The sequence below is a fragment of the Diabrotica virgifera genome, chromosome 1 (assembly GCF_917563875.1).
Source record: "Diabrotica virgifera virgifera chromosome 1, PGI_DIABVI_V3a".
Taxonomy (NCBI): domain Eukaryota; kingdom Metazoa; phylum Arthropoda; class Insecta; order Coleoptera; family Chrysomelidae; genus Diabrotica; species Diabrotica virgifera.
In genome coordinates, this window is record NC_065443.1 from 77,438,696 (window position 1) to 77,460,701 (window position 22,006).

A 22,006-nucleotide genomic window follows, 5' to 3' on the forward strand; every position below is an offset into this window, starting at 1 on the left:
AAAATGTAACTTTCATTACAATCAATTGTAACTTAAGGGGATGGGTACGTAGTTTCGGCTCCAATTCTATTTAAATGGGATTAATTTTTTTCGAATCCTGAAAAACTAACACGTATTTTTGAAAAATTTAAACGCAGAATGAAAGATTACGTTCTTACCGAGGGCCTAAAGTCCCTGAAAGCTACTGTAATGTTTATTTTAATAAGTTACAGGGGTGAAAAGCTAAGAGAAAATGTATTGTGTTTTTTAATTTCAAATATCTCATTCAAAAGAAACTTTTTATTTATTCTAGAAACTTTCTGCCCTCGATAATAATTTAGTCTTTCATTCTGCGTTTAAATTTTTTTTTTTAAATATTTATTAGTTTTTTCAGGATTCGAAAAAAACGGACACCATGTCCGTGGTGATATTTTCCAAATCGAACATTCGCTCGCTTTGTCATACAAAGGTCGCACTTGGCCGCACTTGGTCGAAGAGAATATGGTGAAAAGAATGTGACAATTTTAAATATTTGACGTGGCATCGGGAATATAAAGTTATTTATTGTTTATTATTTATGGAATATCCAAGCCGAGAATACAGCACGATATATTTTGTGATCCAAGTATTTTTTTGTTAAAGATGTTCAAAATTGTAAGCGTTCGATAGTAACAATATATTATTAAAAAATCACTTTATCACTTTTCCTCTTTTCTCGATTGAATATTAGTTTTTGTTGTACACTATATAAATTATTACAATCGCTGAATAAATAGTTAGTAAAAAAAATTATCATATTAATAAACTGAATTAATGATGCAATTATGCAAGTAACAGTTATCCAAGAACATTCAAAAGCCATCTCTTTAAAGTAAATGATGACATTTGTCAAGTAATGTTTGCATATGAATACCAGTGAGAATTTTACTACACGTAATTTGCCGTGTAAAGACAGAAAAGTAGAGATAGCCGTAAAATATTTGTGCCCATGCCCTTAATCCCATATAAACATAATACAGTAAGGTCTCGTTTTATGCGGTAGATACGTTCTACGGAAAAGCGCATATAAAAAAATCGCATAAAAAAAGACTTTACTTGCATTGAAAAAGTAGGGATACGTTCCTTATTTTTCTAAAATCACATAAAATGGTGGACGACCACCAAAAATTGTATGTCTTGGATGTTTTTTTTTTCTCCATTGGGCCAAATAAAATGTTAAAGAAGAAATTAAAAACGCAGACTAACGATATTGAGATTGCAAAAACTTCTTCTACTGGAACATAAAATTTTACGACACTTAATAAATGTTTCAATCCAGAAATAAAAATGTTCTGTTTATTATAATGCAACTTGAAATCAGCGACATTTAAACTCTTAAATACTTAAACATTTAAATTTAATTTCAAAACAATTATTACAGGTTATACCTTTCAATGCGAAATTCAGATTGATGTAATCGCTACATGCTACATCATGTAACAAGGGGAAATATCCGAATTGCAAACTCTCAGATTACTGACATCTGGATGGGAATAGTTGATATTAATAATTATGCTAGTTGTTAATAATAGAAATTTGTGTATGAAATACAAACCGCACAACTTCAAAATCGCATTAAAACAATCCGCATAAAAAGTTACCTTACTGTATTTACCTTAGGCATGGCAAAACAAAGTAATTTGACAAGGTTTGACCTTTTACTTTATACTCATTTATCTTTTATTTATTTGTGCAGCTTTTTATTCATTTATTTATGCAGCTCATAAACGCCTTAAGCCGGCCCCTCACGACACTGCGGCGTCGTTCAATTTTGTCGAATTCGACTAATTGATAAAAATTTTGATCGTGTGTGACCATGCATCCAACAAAATCGTTACAAATTGACTATAGAGAGACTGTCTGCTGTAGTACTGCAAAACTTATATCATCGACGATTTTGTCGAACGACACCGCAGTGAGTTGTCGGCTTTAAAAATGACTGGGCTACTATTTAACCTTCTGATTTCTGGGATGTGTTTGGTGAAATATTAAAATTGGTTTTTGATAATCTTTCTTGCTTTCACTGATAAATATTATTTACAAGTATTTGGAACACCTATGAGTTCTTCAATTCCATCTTGATTTAGTATCTGACCATTTACAAATACTGGATTTTTAAATCCCTTTTGTTAATCGCTATACAGTGACTAAAGTTAGCAGTACCGCTTAAAAAGCATCTAGCACTTTATGAAAGTAAAGCAGCTTCGATCCTTACTTTCGAATGATAATAGCATTCTATTCCAGTATAATATATGGACGTGTGATAGATCCTGTCCCTTTATCTTTTCTCCTTCGTAATGATCTAGTGATACACACGTAATTACTCCGACTATTTCGGTTCAATTATCTCGGTCCAGTGAATAATATAATATTGTTTCAGAGTATGAATAACCACTAATGCTTTATTTGGTCCGACCATCGTGCTGGAAGCTTCCCTTGGATCTTTTACTCGCTACGTTGCCTTCAATCAGCTTGTACAGTAAGAGAAAAAAGCCTTACTGTATAATAGAATATGTATATATGTCGTTACAGAAGATGTTGTTTCTACAATCACAAACAAAGCGAAGGTTTGTTTGTGACGGAGCTTGTTTGGGTAACCTCGCGTACCACTTCGATACTCACGTACCGTTTACTTTCAAAGTCCATAGGAAGATATATAAAAAGCCCGCAGAGGGGTAAGATAGAGGAATTAATGTTCATATTAAGATTAAGATCGTTACTATGCTAGTTAGCAGTCTTGCGAGATGGGTGGCTGAAAGACTACCCCGCGAAACAACATCTTCGTAACTTTACGTGTATGGACGTTGTAAACTTTAACTAAAGTTATAAGTTAGAATCAGTGTTTTCCTAAGTTCCGATAGTTGGCTACCCTTCCGTTCCATTGAGGATCCAACACGACAACTCGACATGACAACTCTGCAACGCGACAAGCTTTCGTTCCATGCCTTCTATTATTCACGTTACATGTCCAAAATATCTTAGTATATTTTGGTATCAAATGATTTTAAAATCTCTTAGCAGTTTACTATTTTTACTGGGAATAAGTCAAACTTGTATTAAGTGACGTTGACGTTTCGATTTCCACTTTGTGAAAAATTTTGAAAAAAATAATTTAAAAAAAGATGCCACAGAAAAATAGCTTTAGAATAATATTCGTAGAAGTTACATGAGTTTCTTCTTCTAGTTTCATGATGGTTATCAATCGTTAGATATCCTGTTGGCTACCATATTCGCTATCGTGACTTTATTGATAGAAGCTCTAAATAATGACATAGTAAAATCACAATAAAGATGCACTAGAGGTAAACAAACCAAGACACGTTGAATGATACTAAGAGCACTCCCGAATCATGATTTACAATGCATAAACTTTAACTTTTTACAATAAAAATCATGATTTGGGAGTGCTCCTTGTAACATTAACGTGTCTTGGTTTGTTTATTTCTAATGCATCTTTTTTGGGATTTTAGTACAGTCGATTTTCCGTGCAATTGTCTTAGATTTTTCTGCCATGGTGTTTTTGGTCTACCAGGACCACATTTACGTTGGATCTGTCCCTGAATCATCAGTTGTAAAAGTTTATATTTTTCAGGGTGTCGGATTTAGCCATCTAGGTACCTCCTCATGCCTAACTCTGTGGACACAGATTATTCCTAATAGTTATCTGTATACTTCTTCTTCTTCTTCAGGTGCCGTGTCCGTATTCAGACGTTGGCCGTCATCACCTTTACAAGTTCCCGAAACCTCTCTCTATCGGCTGCTGCGCGAAACAATTCTTCTACCGTGGAACCACACCAGTGTCTAATATTATGCAACTATGAAAGTTTCTTTCGACCAATCCATCTCTTTCCCTCCACTTTTTCTTGTATTATAAGGCGAAGTAGATGGTATTTAGGCCCTGTAATTATATGACCGAAGTATTCTGTTTTTCTCCTCTTTATTATGTTTATGAGCAGACGTTCTGAATTCATCATTTGCAGAACATTTTCATTGGAAGTGTGCGAAACCCACGATATCTTTAGGATTCGCCGATAGCATCACAATTCGAATGCTTCTAATTTATTTAGCATTGTGGTTTTTAACGTCCATGTCTCACAACCATACAATAATATAGACCACACGTAACATTTTAGGACCTTTTTGCGAATCTTCATCGACAGGCTTCGGTTACATAAAACTGGTTTCCAGGTCATAAAAGCCCTACGTGATATTTCAATCCTGGTTATTATCTCTTCATCACAATCGCAATTTACATTTAACCAACTGCCATGGTATTTAAAATGGTTTACCCGTTCTATCTCCTGTCCATCAAGAGAAAGCACGACTTGGTCTACATTTATCTTTCCAACTGCCATGCCATCCACTTTGTCTTTGAAATATTTATTTTTAGGCCTCTCCGATAACTTGCTTCACTGACTAGATTTACTAATGTCTGGAGATCTTCTAAATTTTCTGCAAGAATGGCTGTGTCGTCAGCATATCTGATATTGTTGATTACTTCTCCGCCCAGTTTAACTTCCTCTTCTCTGTCGTCCAAAGCCTTCCTAAAGATTTCTTCAGAGTACAGATTAAAGAGACTTGGTGACAAAACACAACCCTGTCGCATTCCACGTTTGATGGGTAGTTTTTCAGTACGACTATCTCTAACTTGGATAGATGCTACTTGATTGTAATATAAGTATTTTAGCAGTCTTATATCGTAGTGGTCAAATCTTGCTGTCTGTAGGCAATTGAAAAGTATATCGTGTTGTACTTGGTCGAATGCCTTCTCTAAGTCGATGAAACAAACATAAGCGTTCTTTGGGAATTCACAGCTTTTTTGTAAAAGAACGCGCATACAAAATAGTGCCTCTCTAGTTCCTAGAACATCTCTAAATCCAAATTGCTTATTAGCCATTCTACTTTCACACAGAAGGAATACTCGGTCTTGTATAATTCTTAAAAATATCTTATGTGCGTGACTCATCAAACTGATTGGGTCAATCAAACTCATCAAACCAATCATCTGGTATTTTTCCTTCGTTGTAAATTTTGTTAAAGAAAGTGGGTAAGTGGGTAGGTAATGTTTTCCTCATCCAAAAGTTTAAGTAGCACAGCAGGGATTTGATCTGGTCCGGGTGCTTTATTGCTTTTGGCTGCTGTATTACTTTTCTGACTTCAGAGTTCAGTATACTGGGACCTCTGTCTAAGGTTGCCACAGGTAGTATGTGGAGCGTTTTCTCGAGAAACATCGTTAAAAATGTCAGTGATGTATCTTTCCCATTCTCTGCACTGTTGTTCGTGATCACAAATTTTTTCGGCTGCGTTTTTAAGTACGTGAGCATTTTTCTGTTTTCTATATCCGGAGGTGTATTTAAGTTTCTTGTGGAGGTTGAAACTGTCTGTGGGTGTTTTTTTTGGAGGTTTTCTATTTCTTTACAGGAATTCTCGAGCCAGGATTCTTTGGCTTGTTTAATTTGTCTTCTTATGAGTTTGTTGATTTCACGGTATTTGATATTATTTCTATTGTTTGTATTTCCGTCGAACTTCCATCAGGTCTAGAATTTCTTGGTTCATCCAGTCATTTTTTGCCAACATTGTAGGTATTTTTAAAGATTCGCTTACGTTCTCTAAAATCGAGTTTTGAATATCGTACCAACATTCGTTAATAGTTCTGTTTTCGTTTGGTATATTTGATATTCTGTATACCCACAACTTGAAAGCTTCTAATTGTTTAAGTATATCTTCACTTAGAGTCCACACTTCCACTTTGTAGAGTAGCACTGGAAAGCTATAGCCATACCTGCCATTCGAACGCGAAGGTCAATACTAAGATCGTAGCTGCATAGCATATTCCTCATTTTTATAAAACTAGCTTGGGCTTGTTCTATTCGGCTTTTAATTTCTACGGTTAGAAACCCGAGATAAACCCGTTCTCAGCTCTCGTTGATATTACTGCCGAAATACACGAGTTTCTCTACTTTGTCCAGTACGGCATCTTCGACCTTTATACAGTCATGTCAGTCTGTTTCCTGTATATAATTTTATTTTGCTATCTATCATAATGTATTTAGTTTTCTTAATATTGAGTTTTAATTCATACTGATCAAAGGTTTGTTTTATTTTGTTCATGAGTTTCACAACTTCATTTAAAACCATCGCTAAAACCACTATGACTATTGGGACACTTTGGGAATAAACATTTTTGGTTGGTGCCCTAGATCCTAAAAAAATAACTGGCTGCGAGTTATTAATTACCTTACTCCACGTGGAGATTTCATAATAGGCTCAACACGAACATCGAATGATGCAACTGCAACTTAAGTTCAAAGTGGTAGCGGTATTTAGACGTTGTGGAACAAATATTAGTTTACATTTTAATCAAGAGATTTAGCATCCAATGAGAAGGCAGATGACACGCAGATGACACCTTGTTACTGACAGGATCAATTGAACATCTTCAAACGTTATTGAACCGAATGGTGGCATACAGCGCGATATATGGACTTAAACTCAACGCAAGAAAAACAAAGTTTATGGTTATTAGTAAACAGGCAGCCGTAAATAATAATAACTTTAACGTAACAATCGGTAATGACTCAATTGAACGAGTAAGTAATCTTGTATATCTGGGTACTCATATTAATGAAAACTGGAACCCTAGTACAGAAATAAAAAGTAGAATTGCCAAAGCGAGAACAAGTTTTATGAAATTTAAGAAAATCCTGTGCAGTCATGATCTAAATTTGCAACTTCGCATAAGAATGGTTCGATGTTATATATTCCCAGTACTACTTTACGGGGTTGAAGCATGGACGGTACCTTAAGAAGAAGAAGAGAAGGCAGTCCAAAAGAAGGTGTATTTGCAGTATGTGATTTAAAGAAGTGATCCGGACAAGGAAAATAACTAAGTATAGCAGCCAATAAGTCTGAAAGAACCAAAGAAAATAATTATTCATAGCAAAATAAACAACTTTTTATATTTTTAAAATCACACAACGATTGATTCATATAGGTAACAAAGTGTTATTTCGTAGCGAATCCTCCTGTAGAATTGACTATAGTATCTTTTCTTGGCAACGTGCAATCATCAGCTGCACTGTCTATGTAACAACTCTTGAGGCAGTACGAAAATATGATGATGGTAGTACCATCGGCGCATACAAACTACATAAATAAATGCGTGTAATTTTATGTTATCTAAAAAATATTTTACTTGAAAAGTGCACGTGTGTAATTTTGGTTCTTCCTAAAATGATATTTAATGGCATCGTAAGATATTTTGATAATGATCAGAGACCCTGAGAATATTTGACGAATACTACTTAAGAATGCAGTGCAGCTGAAATGATAATATGTGTTCATTCATGTGAACGATTTCTAAAAAAGCCCTTCTTTACTTTTTAAATAACGAAAAGAATAAGAAAGATTCGTATACATTGTGGACCAGTACAAGGAATAGAATATGTCTGAAAACAATTAAATTGGCAACGTTTTAACACTAAAATGGCCGGAAGTGGTCATTTGACCACATAACATTTAACATCTTCAGCAAAACCTCCTCAAAAACCCGACGTTTAGGTAGGATTTTTCCACCGGGAATGTTCGTAAATTCCAAAATTTATGCTTAACACTGAATATATCACGAAGTACAGGACAACATATCTAAAACTTGTCAGATCACCTAAAAAAGCCTATTATCAAAATCGTCTGGGAAGCTCTAAAAGTGTTGCAAAAGAAACTTGGTCTATAATAAACGATCTTCGAAATAAAACTCACACAGCTCAATCATTTTCCCTTCCAAATCCTGAAATTCTAAACGACTACTTCGTTAATGTGAGTAAAAATATAACATCAACTATTTTGCCGCAACAAGATCCCATTTCCTATCTCCCTAACTCAAGAAAGGTCTCGAATTCATTCTTTTTAAGACCAGTCGATAACTCTGAACTGATCCAAGCAATAAATAGTATCAAAAGCAAATCATCTTGTAGTACTGATGGACTATCTATAAAAATTTTCTCACAGAAAATGTGTTGGAAATCCTCGTCTCTATAATTAATGATTCCTTCGAAAAAGGTAAATTTCCAGAGTGCCTAAAGACAGCCATTATTATTCCTCTTCATAAGGGTGGTGAAAAATCTGATGCCTGCAACTATAGACCTATTGCCTTACTACCGGTACTCTCCAAAATTATCGAGAGATTCATAAAACTCGACTTATGTGCTTTATCGTCGATAACAACATTTTATCACAAAATCAGTTCGGCTTTTTAACAAATAATTGTACCACTGATGCCATGTTTTCTGTACTACATGAGGTTTACCAAGCACTAAACAATAATCTTTACACTGCCACTGTTTTCTGCGAATATGCCAAAGCTTTTGATTGTGTAAATCACGACATCTTGATTACAAAACTAAATTTCTATGGAATTCGAAGTATTTCTTTAAATTGGTTCCAATCCTACTTGAATAATAGGAAACAACTAGTTAGAGCAAATGATACTGACTCTAGTCTCAAAAACATTGTATGTGGAGTACCACAAGGTTCATTATTGGGTCCTCTTATGTTCCTTATCTTTATAAATTACATTACTAATTTAAAAGTCGATGGGAAAATTTTTCTTTTTGCTGATGATACCAGTATCACTTGGAGCAAGTCAACTATTGCATCTCTTCATGAAACTATAACTTCGGATCTACTGACGATAAAGACCTGGTCTGACTCTAATTTACTCTCTTTTAACGTAAATAAAACAGTAGCATTATCCTATAAAGGAGCTCTTTAACCTTTGCCTCTTAATAACAGCCAGATCAGTACAATTGATTCTGTAAAACTTCTTGGTATTTTTTTAGACAGCAACCTCAAATGGTCCCTTCATATCGATTCGTTAAGTAAGAAACTCGCCTCAGCTTGCTATGCAATAAGATCTGTCTCAAGGGAACTCAATTTAGCATCTTCTAAAATAACATATTTTTCGTTGTTCGAGTCTCATCTTCGATGTGGTCTTCCTTTTTGGGGTTCTAGTACAGCTGCTCAATTTGATGTTATTTTTAAATTGCAAAAAAGAGCAATAAGATATTTGTTTGGCCTCAGAAGATCTACACATTGTAGAAGTTACTTCAGAGATCACGGAATTTTAACACTTCCATCTTTATATATTCTAGAAACGGTTTGTTTAATTCGTAAACACCTTCATGTCTTTCCAGCAAGGCCCAATCATCTTTACTCCACCAGAAAATCAATCTTTCACATTTATTTACCGATTCCATCCACTGAGTTAGTAAAGAAATCTATATTATATTCCGCAAAGAAACTGTACAACCATCTCCCGTTACAACTTAAATCTGTAACATCTTTCCCAAAGTTCCGTAAAATGACAAAAGCCTATCTATCTGAAAGACCATAATATTCAATAGAAGAATTTCTTAATGAATAACTAAGAAAATTGGGTTTCATACGCAGTAGCATATACTTGTCAGTTCCTTATGTATTTTATTATATTTGTTGTATGTTCAATTTGCAATTTATATAAATTTTGCAATAAATTATTTTTGTCTTGGCTTTTATATCTTATATTATACTGTACATATATTGACGATTTATCTTATTTTAGTAAATTGTACTTGTTGTTATTTGTTATTGATATTATGTTTTCTTTTGACTGTATGTAAGCTTTGTCCATAAAATTGTAAACATTTTCAGTGACAATAAAGCATATTTCTATGCTATTCTATTCTATAACGACTTTTACCAGTATGTTGTTTTTACTCGTCAAATATTATTTCTTAATGTGTGTTTTTATAAGGGAGCAACGATTAGGACTTTGTACCAATAGATTTGTCTGAGGACCGTTCAGACTTTTATGACTATCAAGCTTAAATTGCTAGATTATTCAAACACGGTGGGATTCGCTGACTGTTCTGAAGCCATCCGGGATTTAATAAATATAATCACAGAAATAAGTCAGCGATACGGTCTTTCACTAAACATTAAGAAAACAAAATGTATGATCATCTCTACGAAGAAACAACAATTTGGACTAATCAGCGTGAATGGTCAACAAATAGAAAGAGGAAAAACATACACCTACCATGGTACGAACGTCAATGAAAATTGGGACTATTTCCTAGAAATCAAATGCTGGATAGAGAAAGCAAGATCTGCATTTTAAAAAACGGCTAAGCTTTTCAAATGTCATGATTTATCAATACCCATAAAAGTTAGGTTAGTATGATGGTATATCTTTCCTATACTGTTGTAAGGAGTTGAGTCGTGGACTCTCACAGACGCCACCTGCAAGAATGTTGAAGCTTTTAAAATGTGGCTTTATCGTCGAATCCTGAATGTATCTTATACCGACCAAGTTACTAATCAGGTTTTTTTTATCGAGAAATTCGCATCAACCCGAAGGTTATTAGCGAGGAACAGATTTACAATATTAAATATTATATATTTACAAAATTAATAGCTTTTAAACAGTTTAACATATTTGTGAACGAACAATTTGCACCAAGTGCTTTCTCTATGTTTGTTGGAATACCGAAAATTCTTCTTGCTGTGGAGAAAACTGGACAGTCTACAATTATATGTTTTACCGAGGGTTTAACGTTACACTGATCACATTTCGGTTCAGGTTCTTTTGTTATTAAGAACTTGTGTGTGGAACTGGTATGACCTAACCTAAGGCGGGTTATTGTCACTTGATCCCTTCTTTTGGTGGGGAAACATGTCCATGGTTTAATGTTCGGTTTAATATTCCAAAGATTGGACACTGAAAATTGCCACTGGTTTTGCCACTCACTTAGGATACGCGATTTGATAACACTTGAAACATCACTAGTTGTTACATATTGCACGGTAGTAGAGTCAGCTGAGTTGACGGCTTCACGCGCACACTTATCTGCTTCTTCATTGCCTCTAATACCAATATGTGACGGGATCCAGATGAGGATTACCTCCTTATTACGATTTTGTATCTCGATCAGATATTGTTTTATTTTTCCCAGAATGTAATTCTCTGGGTATATTTTTCCTATGGATTGTAGTGAGCTTAGTGAATCAGTCAAAATGATGTATTTCTGATTTGGTGAGGGTATAATATATGTCAGTGCCCCGTATATGGCATATAATTCTGCATTAAAAGTACTGTAGTGTATTGGCAACTTATATTTTTGGCAGATATTCGAGGATATAACTGCTGCCCCCCACGCCATCTGTTGATTTTGAAGCATCAATCAGGGTTTTTTGTTGAGAATGAAAACAGGAAAAGAACTATTAACCACAAAACAAACAGCCAAAATCGAATACTTTGGTCACATCATGAGGAACAGCAAAAGATATTTTGCTGCAGCTAATTTTGTAAGGAAAAGTAGAAAGGAAACGGGACCAAAAAGGCAAAGGATTTCCTGGCTGAAAAATCTACGTATGAGGTTCAACAGAACAACCACAAATCTTTTCAGAGCAGCAGCTTGCAAAGTAGAGATTGCAATGATAAGCACTACAAGAAAAAGATTGACTCTCAGTCTTTTGACTACAAAATTTTTCATGTGGTATATATTGTTAGATAAAGCCTTCCTGGTTTTTAAGGAAAAATAAAACTAGAATCACAACAGAACATAAACTTTATTAGCAATAATATGCAATAAACAGATTTAATTGTTGGAGATGGGAGAATGTGAAGATTTTACAAAAATCGAGAAATATTAATATAAAAATAAAACTAGAATCACAACAGAACATAAACTTTATTAGCAATAATATGCAATAAACAGATTTAATTGTTGGAGATGGGAGAATGTGAAGATTTTACAAAAATCGAGAAATATTTTCACAATGTTCCAACCAAAACGAAACTGAAGCCCAACAGTATATTCTAAGTCCCAAATAAGAAACCTACTTGTTAGCAGCTAAGAACAAATTATTTTGAATAAAGCTAAATCTAAATGGTAAGCTACTTCTTTTTGTGATATGTTAATTCACGACCGTTTACTATGATTCTAATGTCGGTAACCACATGAAACAATTCTTCGACTTGACCAATGTCTTAGGACTTAGGACACTTAGTGACACATACAAATTTTAAAGATTCACGTTAAATTTGATTTTACATGTGTTCGATTTGAAATAAGTTCAATACCAAATCGTGATATTAGGAAAAGATATTAATAAACATGAAATTACAATTTACGCATACGTGACCTTGTGTAGACAACACAATTTATGTATTTAAAGCGAAATGTAAATAATCAGTAAGAATTAATTTTTTAGTAAGCCATCGCTGACATCGACAAATGTAGTACGCGACTTTTGCTCGACCCGACCTGGGTTATGTTTGTATAATAATATGTAAGTTATTACACAATAAACAATATTGCATAGCAGTCATTCTGGACATACATAAGCCAGGATAAGGAATGGCACGCATAATTACTTTATAAAATCAAAAAATCGCTACCCAACAAATACTTTGACTTATTGAAATCATATCTGAATCAAAGAGAATTTGAAACTAAAGTAGACTATGTACTATCAAACCGTAACAAAATTCAGTCAGGAGTCCCACCACAAGGTAATATACTGTGTCCACTACTTTATATACTGTGTCATTCGATTTACAAACCTCTCCACAAACCACCATTGGGACTTTCGCTGATGATACAGCAATATTTGCAACTGAGTATCCAGCAGCTGCAGTATTAAAACTTCAAGAACATCTAGACCAAATCTGACAGTGGTTAAAGAAATGGAAGATAAAAGCTAATGAAACTAAGTCAATACATATAACTTTAACATTGAGGAAAGACCAATGCCCAAATATTAGCCTTAATCAAGCCAACAGACCCCAACAGAATATCGTCGAATACTTGAGTCATCATCTTGATTCTAAATTAAACTGGAAACAACACATTTTAAAGAAGAAGAAACAAATTGAGTTGAAAGTGATAGAAATTAATTGGCTTACTTCTCATTTATAAAACAGTAAACAGTCGTCAGACCTATATGGACGTACGGAATCGAACTAAGGAGTTGTGCCATGAACTTCCGAAGTGGAAGTCGAAACGTCAATAAATTTTATTGTTAACTTATTGTGCCTTATTTCCCAATAAAATAGTAAAGGTGATGTCACAAAGAAACAGCTTCAGAACAATATTTATTTACATAAAATTAAAACATTAAGAAATACTCTGAATTCATAATACGCGGTCCTAAAATTACAAAAATACTCATTTTACATACTCAAAGTCATTTTTTCCGTCTGATGAGCTTGGTTAAATTTTACATTTAATCTCCCCTGATTTTATTTTTCCTATTTGATATCTCTCCTATCTCCTATTTTTCCTATTTAATATGTTATCGAGATATCACGTAGTTATACAGGGTGCCCCGAAAAGATTGGTCATAAATTATACCACAGATCCTGGGGTCAAAAATAGGTTGATTGAACCTAACTTACCTTAGTATAAATATGCATATAAAAAAAGTTACATCCCTTTGAAGTTACAAAATGAAAATCGATTTTTTTTCATATATCGAAAACTCTTAGATAAGACATTTTTTATTGAAAATGTATATATGGCATTCTTATGGCAGGAACGTCTTAAAAAAACAACAGTGAAATTTGTACACCCCATAACATTTTATGGGGTTTTGTTCCCTTAAATCCTCCCAAACTATTGTGTACGTTACAATTAAATTATTATTGTGGTACCATTAGTTAAATACAATATTTCTAAAACTTTTTTGCCTCTTAGCATTTTTTCGATAAACCAGTTTTTATCGAGATGCGGATTATTTTTTAATATGTTTACAACAAAAATATGGGGGTTTCGTACTTTTAAACCCCCCCAAATGTTTGTGTACGTTCCAATTAAACTACTATTGCGGTAGCATTAGTTAAACACAGTGTTTTTAAAACTTTTTTACCTCTTAGTATTTTTTCGATAAGGCATCTTTTATCGAGATTATGGTGGATTCTTGTTTGATATGGTTCAAAATATACCTAAAAATTTAAATAATAAATAAATTTTCATATTATTACCAGGGCTCTATAATCGTATTTAACCATATACAAATATTATTAGTCGAGGAAATGAAGCATTTTGGCTCGCAATTTTTTCGTCCAGCATGGATTTACTTGAAATTTTCACAGAAGGTAGGGAATAGTCCAAGGATCATTTTCTATATCATGCCGCTGTACGCTAAAACCTTGGGGGTGGTTGCCACCCCATCTTGGGGGCCGGAATTTTTTATTACATTTTAACTATGTGAATTGATGTAAAAAGTAATTCTAAGAAAAAAATGTTTTTTACATTTTCTTCGTAAAACTAATATTTTTCGAGTTATTTGCGCTTGAAAGTAACAGTTTTGCGATGAAAAAATCGACTTTTTTAGAGGGTTTTTTGAGAATACCTCGAAAAATATGCATTTAATCAAAAAACTTTGGATATCAAAATTGTATCTTTTAGTAACACAAACCAAATTATTTTTCTGTAATATCGCTAAGACCAATACAAACCGAGATACAGCATGTTAAAAGTTAGCTTTTTTCGTCAAATGCATAATTTGAAATATTCAAAGTAAAATAACGGAAAAACTTTGCATTTTTCGAGGAAAACTTAAATAATCTTTTTTTAAGTATACAGTTAGGCCTTTCAAAAAAAATAATAAAAAGTTTCTAATCTGAAAAGTAAGTGACTTATGATCAAAAAAAGATCGGTACCTGCTATTCTCTATGAAAAAATCAGTGAAAACAACCCCGTAACTACTCTCCTGATTAAAAATTGGTCTTCACCTTTCTGTATTTCCTTTTATATTTGTATTATCAATTCACTCAGGAAGTTTGACCTACTTAAAAAGCCTTATTTTAGAAAAATTGGAGTTTAAAGAAAAATTCATTTTTTGGAATTTCCCATTTTTCACCTTTTACTTCAAAATATCTCCGAAAATACTGGAGATACGAAAAAAATGATAGACCACTAAATTGTAGCTTCTTTAATAGCTAAAATTCTCTTGTGCATAGATTTTCAATACAGTGAACAGTTAGCGAGATATAGCTGTTTAAAACCTCTATTTACGAGCAAACACCCCCTTATTCGAGCCCTTTAAACCCACCCTAATTAAAAACTGAGGGATCTTACGGAATTTAGCTTACACAGTCTTATAACTCTTCAAAAATCCTACAAAATCATTTTTGAAAAAACTTTTCACCGCCAAAAATGAAGGAGCTATGTTTATAAAACGATTTTTTTTTTTCGAAAAATTCGGATAGTCCGCTTATGGATAATTTTCAATGTATGTATAATACCACAGAACCGGTTCGTATACTGGAAGATGACTAAAAAATTATTTGTATTTGTATTTGTACATATTTGTAAATTCGTATTTTTGTGTAAATAGATGTTTTTGTAATTCTTTAATTCTACTTTTTTTCTGTATAGACCTATTAAAATATCTACTTATAAAAACTGTAATGTTATTAAGGGTGGTTTTTAAGGGTTGAAATATTATGATATTATATCCTAAAGTATAAAACAATCATTATTTAACCAATCAAAACCAAATTTTACCCATATTAAAGTTAACAATGTTTTAATATAATTTTTGACAATAAGGGGTAGTTTACACTCCTAAAAATAATCAACGCCCTTAAGCATGATATAGAATATGAAGTACAGAGTGAGATGATCCTAATCCCAAATTTTTACGTAAATCGATGCAAGCCGAAATTATTCTTTTAGGATAAGTAAATTTTTTATATATAGCTCCAACAAGGGTGGTTTTAAGGGTTGAAATATTATGATAGTATATCTTAAAGCATAAAACATTCATTATGTAACTAATAAGAACCAAATTTTGACAATATTAAAGTTTAAAATATTATTTTATATTTTTTTAAAATAGGGGTAGTTTTCACCCTTCCGAAACCAAAAGCGTACAACGGCTCAATATAGAAAATGAACTAGAGGGTGAAATGACCCTAATCCCAAATTTTTGTAGAAATCTATGCTGAACGAAAAAATTGCGAGGTTTTGCCATTTTTTCAGCTTCATTTCCTCGACTATATGTGGTGGATTTGAAAAATATTTAAAATATCTCAATAAAAACTGGCTTTCCGAGAAAGTACTAAGAGGCAAAAAAGTTTTAAAAACATTGTGTTTAACTGATAGTACTGCAATAATAATTTAATAGGAACATACACAGAAGTTTCGGGGGGTTTAAGGGGACAAAACCCCCATAAAATTTTTATGGGGTGCACAAATTTCACTTTACTTTTTTTTAAGATGTTTCTCCCATAAGAGTGCCACATATCCATTTTTAATAAAAAATCTCTAATAGTTTTCAATATATTTAAAAAAATTGATTTGCGTTTTGTAATTTCAAATGTATGTAACTTGTTTTATGTGCACATTTGTACTAAGGTAAGTTAGGTTCAATCAACCTATTTTTGACCCCAGAATCTGTGGTATAATTTATGACTAACCTTTTCGAGACACCCTGTATATCGCCAAGATATCCCGCTTAATTTGAAATACATTGTAACTTATTTAAAGTGCACTCTTTCTAAAACAACCGGTAAAAACCATCAAAGTGAAAAGCTCTGTAACGTACAGGTGGGCATTAGATTTGTACCTAATAGAGATTGAGTTAAAATAATAATAGCAATTTTTAACTTTTCGCCAAGTCGTTGCATTCGAACCCTTTATTTTCGTAATCCTTAGACCTCGTTTCCGCTTCCTTGCTTGATGATAATTCACCTGTGATTTTCGGTTTCTCAACTACTTTTGAAGATTCCGGAGTTGGTATTTTATCGTTAATCGACCTAAAACATAAATAAAATAGAGTCTTATGTGAATAATACATAAAACCGAATTATATCCCATGAGCACAATTTGTTAAACCCTTTGTAAACGAATTGGCATCAATAAGATCTCACATGTTTCAGCATAACCCTAAATCTTCAGAGATCAAAGTAGATATAAAATCATAAACATACGTGGGCCGTCCGATAAGTACTTAACCTACAAAAGAAAAAGGAGCATTTTGGAAAAATACCTTTTTTCGAAGTCTGCAAAATAGGCTTCCGTGGCGGTGATGACCTCCTCATTCGACTTAAATTTCTGCCAGGGAGTGTCTTTTTCAAGTTTGGAAACAAATAGTACTCGAACGGGGCCAAATCTGGAGAACACGGTGGATGGGGCAACAGTTCGTAGCCCAATTCGACCAATTTGGCTATGGCGACGGTGGAGGTGTGAGCCGGTGCGTTGTCATGGTGGAAGAGCACTTTTTTCTTTGCCAAATGGGGTCGTTTTTCTTTAATTCGGCGTTGAATCGGCCCAATAATTCGGCATAATAGGGCCCTGTGATCCTTTTGCCCTTCTCTAAGTAGTCGATGTAGATCACACCTTGTGAATCCCAGAAAATGCTGGCCATCACCTTTCCGGCTGATGGGACAGTCTTCGGAATACGTTCGCCGGGTGCAAATAGTGGTCTTTTGACTATTCCTTGGTTTCTGGTGTAAACCAGTGAATCAATGTTTCGTCGACGGTTATGAAACGACCTAAAAACTCCTTTGGTTTACACTTAAATAGCGTCAAACACTGCTCTGAAGTGGTCTCTCGGTTGAGCTTATTGTCTGAAGTGAGCAAACGCGGCACCCATCGCGCCGACAGCTTTCTCATGCCCAAAATTTTATGCAAGATATCACCTACACGGTCTTTTGAGATGCCTACTGTGTCAGCTATCTTGCGCACCTTCAGTTGGCGGTCTGCCAATACAATATCGTGGATTTTTGTCACGTTATTCTCCGTGGTAGCCATTTTCGGGGCACCTACGCCTGGCTCATCAAAAACCGATGTTCGTCCACGTTGAAACTAATTAAACCAATTTTTGACAGTTGTCATCGAAGGGAATGAGTCACTGTACACAGCATCCAAGCGCTCTTTGATTTCGCTGCGTGATTTCCCTTCCAAAAACAAGAATCGAGTCACTGACCGATATTGCTCTTTTTCCATTTTATTAAAATCCGCGGACACGCTGACTTTCACAGGCAATCACAAGAATACTATAATTTCGATTTGGCTGAAATTTTGACATTAGCCGTCTACGAGAACGCATTAAATGACAGTACACTTCATTTGCGATAGTGGCTCCATCGAGCGGAGAGGGGCTAAGTACTTATCGGACTGCCCTAGTACTGGTTAAAGGATTGTAACGATATGATGCCTGTAGCCAGGTGTTCGGCAGATCAACAGGAAAGGATCGAACGCGTTTCCATATCGGCACTACTCCGCTACGTACCACCTCTCCGACGAAACCAAGAAGTGATGTCTACCGAGAATGTATTTAAGGAGAAAGCAGTGCCTCATGGTGTACTGAACCGGGAAGAACTCAAACGGCAGATATGCAATGGAGTGAATTGGAACTCTGCCGAGGTGGACGCGATCTGTAGTGAAGAGGCGTTCCGCCGGAACTGTCACTGCAGTGAGCGATAGCTGCCACCTCCAACCCGGAGCTGGCCGGTGCGTCGATGCTTCATTGTAATCACACTGGATTAAAGTGTGATGAGCTACGAGTCTGAGTGTGTAATTATGTAGATAGATTGATTCCGTGTAGCGCGATTGCTGTTATATACTGTATTGTGTATTGTATTATCCTAATATTGTTATTATGTTTTTGATGATGTTATAAATACAATTTCATTTTTTTGCAGAGACCGCTTAGGGAGCTTTCTCCGGAACGGAGCGAAGATAGAAGTATATTTGATTTTGTTATTGTTAATTTTGAACTGTATATAAATATCCACAATATATTTATTTTATTTTAACCTGTGTTTTACTTAGTCTGTTGTCCTGAAACAAGTATCCATCACAGGATTTATCTTGAGATTTCCCACTACTAGTGAATAGCTACAGAACCATTATCGACTCTGATGGCCATTAACAAAACACGACTCGATAAAGTGGGTTTCTACCTTTTGAGCAGTATGAAAAATTATGAGCTGTATGAGATTTTTCGCATATTTCAACAAATCCCTAGCTTATCTGAATATGGGAAATACATCGTCATCTATTATTATTTTATAAAAAAATTTTAAACATGCTGTTTAAAGATGTAAAAAGGAAAATAAGTTAAAAAAAAATTTCAAGCGTTTTTACTGATTTCTCTAGATATTTATCTTTTTTTTTTTTCGTTATCCGTCATTAAATTGGCATATTTCAAAGCATGTTCTTCAAAAGATGAGATGATTTATTTTCCAGCCGTAGAAAAATATATATACAACCACCTCTTATGCGAAAACCCGGTTTTCAAATGTTTTTGGATACACTTTACTCGCATAAAAGGTAAAAATATTAAAAAATTCATTCAGGCTGTCAACTGAATTCATCTCAATTCATTCATTGATCTCAACAAATGCGGTTAACTCCGCAGAAACTCGCAAAAACACTTAAAAACCAAGAAAAAACATGGTTTTTTGAACCTCTTTAGCCCAATTTTTGAATGTCCTAAGGGACTCAGCTACTTCCATAGATATATAATACTCTAGATTGCGCCCTGCGATCTTAAAATGGGTGACGGTTGCGACAGAGATAAATGAGCCTATTTGGTCGGTAGTCTCTTTTTAATTTAAGGGGAATATCGACGACGTGAATATCCACTTTATCGAGTAATATGTGTTGACAGTTGGAGCGGTTGGTGACGGGAAATGGTCTTTGGTCTTCGGATGTGGATAATCGTGGTTCGAATCCCATACCCAACTTTACTTTTTTTATTTTTATTTAATCAATATTGCGTTTATTAGATATTTTTACATCTGAAAAATGGACCTAAGTAAATCTAGCAGATAATAAATGTATGTATAGTAAGTTAATATTGGAATACATAATTTGTGAACTGCATAGTAAAATAAAAGTCATTCGTTATTAATAGATATAAATTCGTCATTATTCGAATGATGTGAATGTTTGTTTTGCTTCTACTTTTTTAAAAAATTGTAACAATAGTTTCATAAATAAAAATAATGTCTAATTACTTATAATTGAATCGGTCATTTCAAAAACAGCAAAGTCCACAATTTTCAGAAACTAACTTTTTGAGAGGAATAGACTCCTTTAAGATAAATGTTGTGTGCAAAAACGACACCAGTCCAGTAAAAACATTAGGAACAAAACTACAATATAACTCTGAATTTTGATGTCATTCATTTCATCCATCTTTCGACTATATAGTTAGTTTTCTTTGCTCTTCTGTAAAATTAGGAATATGTGACTCATGTTGTTTTTGAAATGACCGATTCAATTAATAAATCGATGGTACATTATGTTGATATTAATTATTGGTAATTTTTTACGAATATTTTTAACAATTACTTTATACTATTCTACAATTAACTTATTAAAAAAATAACATTGGCTTTTATATTTTTAAAAATCTATAGGTATCTACACAGTTTTTCTTATTTGTTATATATTTTTTTGCATAGATTTACTTTAGAGATGTAATAATATCTAATAAACGCAATATTGATTAAATAAAAAATAAAAAAAGTAAAGATTGGTATGGGATTCGAACCAGGATTATCCACGTCAGAAGACAAACGACCAGTTCTCGTCGCCATCCGGTCGAACTGTCAAACCATCTAAAATACTCGACGACAGAGTAGGATAGTGACGTCGTCGATACTCCCCTTGAATTAGAAAGAGACTACCGACCAAATAGGCTCATTTATCTCTGTCGCAACCGTCACCCATTTTAAGATCGTAAGGCGCAATCTAGAGTATTATATATCTATGGCTACTTCTAATTATATATAACCTAGAAATACAAAAACGCCGATCCATTTTAAAGTCTATAAAATGGTGATAATCCCCAAAAACATCAACCATCTCCAAAAAAAGTTATACCTACGCTTTTTTCGATAAAAAATGCATTTTTAGGTTATGTATCTACACTCAAGCTATGGGTTTATAAAAAATAGAGAAGTTTTTTAAATGCCTCAACTATGCGTGTGAATTTTTTAAAAAATTCACACGAAAAAATGGCCCTTTTGGTGGTTAGGGGGAGGGAGTGGCGGGCTAAAATGGCTTAAAATTATTTTTTACTTACATAAAACAAAAAATGAAAAAATTTACTGATGTTTCATTGATCTCAAAAAATATTATAATCCCCACAAAAATGGCAAAATCCTCAAGAACCTTTAAAAAACATGATTTATTAGGAGTTTGATCTTGTTTCGCCTAATTTTTTAAGGCAATCATTTACTTCAAGATATATATTACCTATCAGAAACCTTGACTTGATATATTTTGAAATATATAATGCAGAAAACCCACAAAAGCCCCAAAAATCCAGTTTTTCGGGTTTTTAAATGTTTACAAGTTTATAGAAAAATGTGGAAAAATCACAAATATATTTTTTGATTAACTACATAAAATAAAAAAAAGACCTGCAGCCTTCTAAAAAAAAAAAAGATATACGCGTTTTGTATTTTGCATTTTTCATAATTGCATTTTTAGGTTATGTACCCTCAACTTACGGGTCTATAAAAAATAGTAGAATAGTTTTGAAAAAACCTCAACTAAGCCTGTGAATTTTTTGAAATTTTTAAATTGATTATATCCTACGTAAAAAAACACGAGAGAATGACGTTTTTGGCGACAGGTTAAAGGGGGTTGCAGGTTAAAATTGCGTTGAGTCTTATTCTTTAATCACATTAGAACATAAAAAAATGAAAACAATTGAATTCTGGGACTGAGGGGAATACGCCTATCTTAACGGGGGTATCCTTTGTTTTGGTTAAATAGCCAACCTCACTTGGGTACATAACACTGGGCGAAGATTATTCTATCAAGATAACAACATTAATACAATAAGTAAGCTGCTAGTAGGTATTATATCATGTCAATCATTACCAGAAATCTGCAATTTTTATGGCGATCCAAATATTCAAACTCTTGTTCCAAATATTGTCGTTAGCTCATTGGTATATAGAGTAAAGATTTAAAAT

At 33.7% G+C, this 22,006-nt stretch overlaps 1 protein-coding gene across 1 annotated transcript in view; it reads right to left on the reverse strand.

Annotated features, from left to right (window-relative positions):
• Positions 1-16,506: 16,506 nt before the first annotated feature.
• LOC114349406 (uncharacterized) overlaps positions 16,507-22,006 on the reverse strand; it is a 257,935-nt gene continuing 252,435 nt past the window's right edge. Inside the window, exon 8 of the mRNA XM_050657047.1 lies at positions 16,507-16,822. Within this exon, the coding sequence (XP_050513004.1) occupies positions 16,669-16,822 (154 nt within the window). The 3' untranslated portion in view covers positions 16,507-16,668. The remainder of the gene's footprint in view (positions 16,823-22,006) is intronic.